Here is a 9,540-nt window from a genome sequence, read left to right on the forward strand (position 1 = left end):
GCAGAGACAGTAAGACTCAGATGTGGGATTCAAGCCCAGCTTTCCTGATTTCAAATCCAATTCTTTTTCCACTACATCAACCAGCAAATATATCAGTGGAATTCCCCAAGGTAAAGCTTCAGTCTGAGAAGCAGGGGAAAAGTAATGCATGAAACAAGTATACCTATACATACACAGAGAACTTTACCTAAGGTGTTCTTATCTAACTGTGTTCCATCACGTACTTACTGTTTGTGGTGATGTTTCAGGATGTATGATGAGACCTATGGCAGATCACTATTTACTTACTAACATGCCATAATAATGTTCCAAGCATACACCTTACTTGCAAATCTTTGAGTTTATATGGCCTTACAAGGGGCCAGATACATGAAGACTCAAATCAAGAATGAATCTTACACATTAAGGTAGGGGTAGGGGAATACTAAAGTCCTATGCAAAGCTGAAATCAATATTAAGTCTGACGTATCAAGAAGAATAGATAGGCCCCCTTGAATTGAACTACAAAAAAAAAAAATCAGAGCTAAGTGTCTTTACACCAAAACCGAGAACAGCACTGGTACCTATTGAAGCAAGAAGATGACAATTTTAGACTCCATGGAACTATGTTTGCACAGTGAGAAAATATTTATGTTTGGTTTTGGAGCATTTGGGATTTAGACCCTTCAGCACCTTGACACTGATATCATCAAAATGCCATTTGAAATCCACTGGGATTGAGAAAAGTACTACCATCAAGGTGAGCTGTTCAAGAAGTTCTCTAAGTTCTTAAGGGCCTTCATTTACTTTTTTTTGGTAGTTATCTAGGATTTTTTAAAAATGGAAAGCCAAGATTGGATAGCAATTTAGTCAATCCCAATAGTATATTCGCTATGGAATCTCTCAAAAATTGTTCTGGGATCAGTATGTGGCAATTATCATTATGACAATGCTCACTAGATGAAAATTGGTCCTCATGGCATCACCTGATTCATTTTGGTTCTATTTTCATTTAACTTTCTGCAATGGAAATTAGCAGTTATGTTGTTGATATACTTAAGAAATTCCAAAAACACCTAAGAAATCCAAAATTAATTTTTTAAAGTATCACACAATGCAGAATTCTGAAAATCTTTTCAATTACATAATCATTTGATCTTGTTTTTCTCCATTTTTTTATTCCAATTAACTTTCCACTTTAATTAATAACCTTTCCAGTTCAATTACTTCAAGCTGATTATTGCCCTTTTAAAATGTACCCCAAAATCCAGACTTCTGGGTCCCAAGATGCCTGAGGAAGCAGTACACTGCTGCAACTCTCCCATATTCATGTCCAATCTTAAAGTAGAGTCCCAAAACAAATCCTGGAACAGCAGAACCAGAAAAAGACAGGGTGAAACAATCTTTTAGCCCAAGAAACTTGGAAGATTGGCAAAGACAGGTCCATGACTAGGGTGAAAGGGGAGGGCAGCATAGTATGGGAATCATCCTAGCAAGCCAGCAGCAAGCTCCACTTCAGCAAACCAGTGGGAGATCCTGAGCCTCAATGTGGTTGAGCAGTCAAATACCAACATCAGGTCTGCCCACATTCCTTAGCATAGCCAGAGGAACTCACACATTACAGTTCCAAGAACCACCATATGCTTCAGCACAGCCCTGGGCAAATGGGTAGATGCATGCACTATGGGTGCCTAATCAAACAGGTAGTCACCAACCAGCACCAGCCCTCTAAGCATCAGCATAGCCCTGGGCAAACAGTCTTCAGTGGCCAGGCCTTCATATTTCAGCATCAGCCATTGACAAACAGGTGGTCTCATTTGGTGGTAGGAGAAGAGGAGTAGCTGTATACTATATGAATGTGAGTAAAGTGTAAGGTTGAAAAGGTGGGAAGTAGCTAGGTTGTGAAGATTTTTGTTTTTTAAATGATTCTTTATTGACATCTTTTGTTTTTACATAATATAAATTTCTTCTAGTCTCTCCCCTCTTTACCCCTCACAAAGAGTCATTATGTACAAAAAGGAACATATTTTTACAGGTATATTATGCCACAGAGGTAGTCCGTGATAAAAATAAATTCTCTGCATACACCAAAATATTTCTAGGCCACTTTTGTGGTAGCAAAGAACTGGAAACAAAGCAGGGAAAAGAATGATTATTTTTCTCTTAAGTTAATAACCAAGTGTTACTTAAGATTAAGGTTTTCCCTTTCTATTTCTTCATTCAGAAACCAATGCCTGTAGGTTACACAGCAAGTCTCTGTAGGACATTGCTGATAGATAAGATTGCCCAAATCATTGGGGAAAATGCTTTTTGATCTTGGATGGAACCCCACCCTACTAGAAGACCTTACAAACAGAATCCAGTTTAGTTAAGAACTTGCTCGTAGAAAATAAGCCCTTGTCTTTGAACCTTTCCATTAGAATTTAGGAGAAGCCAACTTATAAAGGGGAAAACTACCCAGTGTGGTCTGGGTAGAGATGAATTCTTTTACCACATTGCTAGAGGTAGCTAAGTTTCATGATCAGGTCACATTCTCAGCAGAAGGAGCTGAAGACTTTTTTTGCCCACCTCCTCATTAATATGGCCATCCTGTCATTGAATGTTAATCAGTCAGAGTTGATGTCCACCCTCAGGTACATCCCCTTTTCCAGAGGATTTTTAAGCATCCAATGTTCTCCAAGGGGCACCTTTGGTTTTTAAGAGTATCATTGACCTCATCTTTTTAATTATTTACTAGGCAAAATAAATAAATTGATTATTAAATACCCAGAAACCACGTCTCTCAGACTTTTCATTTATCACAGCGACAGCCACTGACTGAGGAATGGCAAAACAAATTGTGGCACAGGAACACAACAGAATATGATTGTTCTATAAGAAACAACAAGTATGATTAATACAGGAACATAGAAACAATATTTACTTGATCTATTACAGAGTCACGATAGTAGAGCAAAGAACACAACACACACCCAATGAACATAACAATGTAAATTGAAGGAACAGCCCCAATCAATCAATAGAAAATGAGTGCTGCAAGATTCCAAAAGAATAATCATGGACCCAAAGAAGAGGAATAAAGCATTTCTCCATACACCTTTGCAAAAGTGGGAGATCCATGCTTGTGGAACATTAAATGTATTTTTAGACCTTTGCAATTAATATTTAAATTCACCAACGTAACACATTAAAAAAATGTATTTTTCTAAAGCAGAATTGTTGGTATCACTTAATCCTAACCACTATATCAGTAGAATATTAGATCCTTAAAGGAATGGAATGTTTCATCTTTTCCTTGGATCCTTCAAACATAGCACAGTGCCTGGAACATAGTATGTACTTGATAAATACTTGTTGCATTGAGTTGAATTCATGAAAAAGGATGTTTCCTACTCAACAGTTTTCCCAGGGCCCTTTTTACCTCATTGTTCCTTAGACTGTAAATCAGGGGGTTCAACATGGGAATCATTACAATGTAGAAAACAGATACCACTTTGTTTTCTTCTGTTGAGTAGCTGGACTTAGGCATCACATAAATGAATGTAATGGTGCCATAGAAGAGAGTGACTGCTGTGAGGTGGGAGGTGCACGTTGAGAAAGCTTTGGATCTCCCCTCAGTGGACCTTATCTTCAGGACAGAGAAGAGGATGCATACATAGGAGATTATAATAATTAACACTGTGATCATAATTATTGACCCAGCAGAGGCAGCAGGAAGAATTTCAGCAACATCATCTTGGGAGTAGGAAAGTTTCAAAAGTGGTGAATAATCACAAAAAAAGTGATTGATCTCATTGGGTCCACAGAAGGACTGATTCAATAAGCAACCAGTGAAGACCCAAGCATTCACACAACCACCCAGGTAGGATGTGATGAGTAACAGAGTACAGACCCTAGCAGACATGTTGGTGGAGTAGAGTAGGGGATTACAGATGGCCACATACCGATCATAGGCCATCACAGCCAGCAGGAAGCACTCAGCGGTCCCAAAACTGACTCCAAAGAACAGCTGAGCCTCACAGCCTCCAAGAAGGAGTACAGTTCTGTCCACAAGGAAGTTCTTGAGCATAACAGGTGTGACAGATGAGGAATATCCCATATCCACAAATGCCAAATGGCTAAGGAAAAGGTACATTGGAGTGTGTAGTTGGGAGCTCTTCCTGATCAACGTGATTATGCTAAGGTTACCAAGCAAGGTGACAGCATAAACACCCAGAAATACCACAAAGAGGATAACACGAAGGGTTGGCTCATCTGTTAACCCCAAAAGAATGAATTCAGTCACAGCAGTGCAGTTATTGCCAGACATCTGTCCTGGAAAGCGAGCCTGTTAGAAGAAAAGGAGATTAAAATAGAATGCAGGACTAGGATTTGGATATGTCTATTGATGTATTCAGGAAACATTCACTGGCCACCTCCTGCATGCCCATCCTACTAGCACACTCTCCTACTTTGCTACTATGCATCATGGCAACGTGCCTATAAGAAAAGGAGAGATGAATATATTTTTGTTGCTTCCAAATTTTTTCCCTGGACCAACAATACTATATGATTGGCCAACTTTACCACTGTGAGAATGTATGAAAAGGCTGTAAGAGTGAAGAGGATTATTTAATCACATCATAATCATATGATATTTGATCATATCATACTTTTTTTTAACTACATGCAGAGAGTATATCCAAATGTGTAAATGCTGTTCTGCCAACTAACCACCATTGTAAATTCCTTCCAAAGAAACAGAGTGTGCTCTATGCTCCTTCACCTCTCACAGGACCACTTTACACATTTGAAGATTTTATCCACATCAGAGCACTTGACTATAAGAAAAATTCTCATTGCCAATATAAGCCTTATGTTCTATAATAACAAGAGAAGAAAAATAAAGAACCTCAACTCCGAGTCTTCCCAATATATTTTTTCTCATGAGGCAATTGGGGTTGTGACTTGCCCAAAGTCACACAACTAGTGTCAAATGCCTAAGGATGGATTTGAACTTAGGTCCTACTGAATCCAGGGCCAGTGCTCTATCCACTGCACTACCTTGCTGCCCCACTTCTGTGTATTTCTCTCCTAGAAGATCGCATTTCTGCAAAGAGGAATCATTAAGCTAGATATTGCTAACCTGTAGGACTACTGAAAATTTCCCATGGAACTGCTGCTGTTTCTTAATAAAACAATGGAAAACACTTGCTCAACTGCTGTAACCATATCCTGTTTCCTGTCAGGTCCTTCAATTGCAGAATAGCTGAGCAAATTCTAGTACAGAAAAGTAGTGGCAATTAATGTGCCATAAGAAGTGATGAATAACACTGCTTCGGAGTAATATGGAAACATTTTCATTAATTAATGCAGAGTGAACTAAGTAGAACTAGAACAACAAATTATATGATGACCACAATAATCACGAGAGGGGAAACCACTTGAAAGATCTCAGAACTTGGAACAAAACAGCAACAAGTCATGTCATCATAAGACTGATGAGGAAATATCATCTACCACTTCTTGGCAGAAACATGACAGATGAGAGGTACAGAACGAGGCATGGATTCTCAGACGTGGCGAATTCATTGATTTAGTTTTCTTGACTATACAGATCTCTTACAAGGGAGGGCTTCCACTGTCAGTGGGAAGAGAAGTAGTTGACTGGGTAGTGATAGACAAGAGTGGATGAAAGGAACAAGAATAAAACATTTTCAAAATGTCCAAGAGGAAACAGGAAGTACAATTTTACATCTGCATATACATGTATGTATGTACGCATATATATGCATATATACATACACACATACATATACGTACGTATGTGACATTTCTTTTAGAGACCAAATTATCATGAAATGTTTGCATTGGTAAATACTTGTTAAATTCCAAATGCAAGAAATTGTCTTAAATATAACTTTTTCCTGAAATGTTCTTAGTACTCCCAACACTAAACTAATTTTTCTTCTCTTCTCAGGCTAGTAAAAAATGATATAAAATATTGAGATACTTTTTATCTCAGAGAAGACTCTGACTATAACACTCATTTATGGCTCTATGGTTCCACTTTTTCTTTTGACCACAAGAAAAAAAAGAATGCCTTAGCTAAATAAAAATGTGTAGAGTGATGAGGCAATTTTGCAACACCTTCTGCTTCCCACTTTCCTCTCAAGAGAGGACTTTGGAACCTACTTTTATGACAAAAGAAAGACTGTCCCTGTGGGATCCCTTTTCTTTCCTCTTCTACAATTCAGTATTCCTCAGTATCATCCCCTATTGTCTCTGCAACAACCTCTGAAAAAGAGAAAGTCTTTTTTTTCTCCAGAGCCAATTCTTTTACTTGTTCCATTGATCCCATCCTTCCTATTTCAACCTTAAGCTTCCCCCATTGAAAAACTACCCTATAATCTTTAGTCTTTTTATTTATAGGCTTCTTTCCTTCTTCCTATAAAAGTGCTCAGATCTTCCAAGTCTTTAAAATCTTTCATTTGACCCTGAGATTCTATCAAGTTATATCTCTTTTCCTATCAGTTCTCAAGGGAAAAAATCTACTTTTGTGAAGTCCACTTCTGCTCCTACTCACTTGTTAAAGCATTCTAATCTGGATTCTGACTCCATCATTTCACTACAACTATTCTCCGCTTGTTGATTGATTCATTCTTGGCCTACTTGCAGCATATGATACCATGGAGCTCCTACTCTTATTGGATACTTTTTCCTCATGAATTTTCATGACATATGCCCTCTTGGTACTAGTATTCCTGCTACCTGTCTAACCTTTCCTTCTCAGCCTCCTTTGGCAGACTATTATCTGTGTGCTGTCTCCTAATCATAAATGTGCCCCCAGGCTATGTCCTAGAGTCCAGGGGTGGGCAACATGTGACATCAAGTTGACCTGTGGCCCTCTAGGTCCTCAAGTGCGGCCCTTTGACTGAATCCAAATTTCACAGAACAAATCCCCTTAATAAAAAGATGTGTTCTGTAAAACTTGGACTCAGTCCAAAGTTTGTACCTAAGGACTTAGAAGGCCACATGTGATATTGAGATTGCAGGTTCCCCACTCCTGTCCCAGAACCTCTCCTCTTTTTTTATACCTTCTCAATGAACTCATTAGCTTCCACTGCCATTAACAACTCCATCCAAATGAATCCTAAGTCAGTACATCCAGACCTGACCTCCATTCCACACATCGCTGATAGTTGAGCATTTGTAGCTATGTATACCAAAAGCATTTGAAACTCAACAAATTCAACAGAGAAATCATCTTATCCCCAACCTTCAACCTAAAACCACTCATCTACATAATTTCTTATTTCTTTTGAGAGTCTCATCATCCTTCCAAGAAGCCTAATTTGTGATCCTGAAATCAGTCTCTATTTTTCTCTCCATCTTCTATTTCCTAGTCACTCAGCTGCCAAGTCTTGCCAATTCCTCATCTACAACATAGATCTCATATCCTCTCAAGGCCACTTAAATAGCCATTGCCCTAAATCAGGCTTTCATCTCCTTTCACTTGGATTATTACAAAAGCCTCTTCATTAGAAGTTCAGTCTCTCCTTCCTCTAAACTATCCTCTAAAAACCTACAAAAATGTAAAGCATGTGGCTAATCATGTCACTTGCTTACTCAAGCCTTGAACAGATCCCTTATTGTTTGGGGAAAAATCCAGCCTACCTCTTCAGATTTATTTCACCTTGTTCTCAGACATGCACTCTATATTCCAGCCCAACTGTCCTACTACTACTTCCCCAGACTCAGAATTCTACCCCCATCTCTGTCCCTCTGTACAGGCCATCCTCCATGCTCCAAATGGCCTACCTCATCTCTGCTTCTTAGAACCTCAACCTTCCTTTGTGGCTCAGCTAGTGGGTCACCACTTACGGGAAGCCTAGTTTCTAAAAAGTCTGTCCCTCCTCAACTTATCTTGTATTTACTTATCTGTGTAAATATTTTATCCCTTTGTCTCCAATAGAATGTAAACTCCCTGAGTGTAAGGACTATTGCAATTTTTTCCCCTTTCTATCCCCAGTTCCTTGGACAAGGCTCCGTGCATAGTTGGCAGAGAAAAATATTCATTGAATAGAAGGCAATAACTCACTTTTGAAAACCTTAAGTCTCATTTACATTGGTAAAATAATCATAATAAGCAGATACCAGGAAAACTCAGTGCCACAATTTAAATTTCATAAATTACTTTCCTCCCACAATTTTTAGGGGAAAATATTGTTATTCTCATTTTACAGATGAGATAACTGAGGATTACAGAGGTATAGTCACTTACCCACAATCAAAGGCAGAGCCAGTAAGACTCCAATCCAGCTCTCCTAACTTCAAGTCCAATTCTCTTTCCTCTATATCAACTGATCATGCACTTACTATTTGTAGTGATGTTTCAGGATGTATGATATGGCCTATGGGAGAAAAAAATTACTAATACTCTGTAACAATGTTCCATGCATATACCTCACTTACTAATCTCTGACTTTATATGGCCTATACGGGACCAGATACATGAAAACCCAAATCAGGAATGAATCCCACTCATTAAGACAGAGGCATAGGGAGATTAAAGTCCAATGCAAAACTGAAAACAGCATAAAGTTTGACAAATCAAGAGGAATAGACAGGCCCTCCTGAACTGAGCTACAAATCAAAAGTTAGATCTAAGTTATTTTTGCAGCAAAACCAAGAACTGCTGTGGTACCTATTGATAGAAGAAGATGATAACTTTAGACTCCAAGGAGCTAACTTTGCACAGTGAGGAAATATTTATGTTTGAGTTTGTAGCATTTGGGATTTAAACCCTTGAGCATCTTGGCGCCAAATGTAGCTGACATCATCAACATTCCATTTGAAATCCACTGGGATTGAGAAAATTACTACCACAGAGGTGAGTTGTTTGAGAAGTTCTCTAAATTCTCAGGGACCTTCATTAATTTTTCTTTATTTATGTTTATCCAAGATTTTTTTTTTGTGAGGCAATTAGGGTTAAGTGACCTGACCAGGGTCACACAGCTAGTAAGTGTCAAGTGTCTCTTCTGAAGCTGAATTTGAACTCAGGTCCTCCTGACTCCAGGGCTGGTTCTCTATCCACTGTACCACCTAACTGCCCAGAGAATTTTTCTTTAAATGGAAAAAATCCAAAAAGATTGGATAGCAATATGACCAAATTAGTAAGTGTGATCTGCTATGGAAACTCTGAAAAATTGTTCTCAGATCAGTATGTGGTAATTGGCACACTGACAATGTTCACCAGGTGTGACAATTGGTCCTAATAACATCACCTGATTCATTTTGGTTCTATAATCATTTAAGTTTCTGCAATGCAGGTTAGCAATTATCTTGTTGACATACTTAAGAAATTCCAAGAACAGCTGAGAAATCCTAAACTAAATTTTTTAAAGTATCACAGGAGGCAGGACTCTGAAAATCTTTTCAATTACATAAATAATCATCTGATCTTGTTGCTTTCTCAAAATTTTTTACTCTAACTTTCCACTTTAACTAATAACTTATCCAGTTCAATTATTTCTGGTTGATTAATGTCCTTTTCAAATACACCCCACTTCCAATTCTATG

At 38.3% G+C, this 9,540-nt stretch overlaps 1 protein-coding gene across 1 annotated transcript; it reads right to left on the minus strand.

Annotated features, from left to right (window-relative positions):
- Window positions 1-3,349: 3,349 nt before the first annotated feature.
- LOC110221082 (olfactory receptor 5P80-like) lies at window positions 3,350-4,288 on the minus strand. The gene has a single exon (XM_021005469.2). It carries the CDS (start codon window positions 4,286-4,288, stop codon window positions 3,350-3,352), a length of 939 nt encoding a protein of 312 aa, XP_020861128.1.
- Between the last annotated feature and the right edge of the window lie 5,252 nt (window positions 4,289-9,540).

This window comes from Phascolarctos cinereus, unplaced genomic scaffold (assembly GCF_003287225.1).
Source record: "Phascolarctos cinereus isolate Bilbo 61053 unplaced genomic scaffold, phaCin_HiC Scaffold_9;HRSCAF=440, whole genome shotgun sequence".
Classification (NCBI taxonomy): Eukaryota; Metazoa; Chordata; class Mammalia; order Diprotodontia; family Phascolarctidae; genus Phascolarctos; species Phascolarctos cinereus.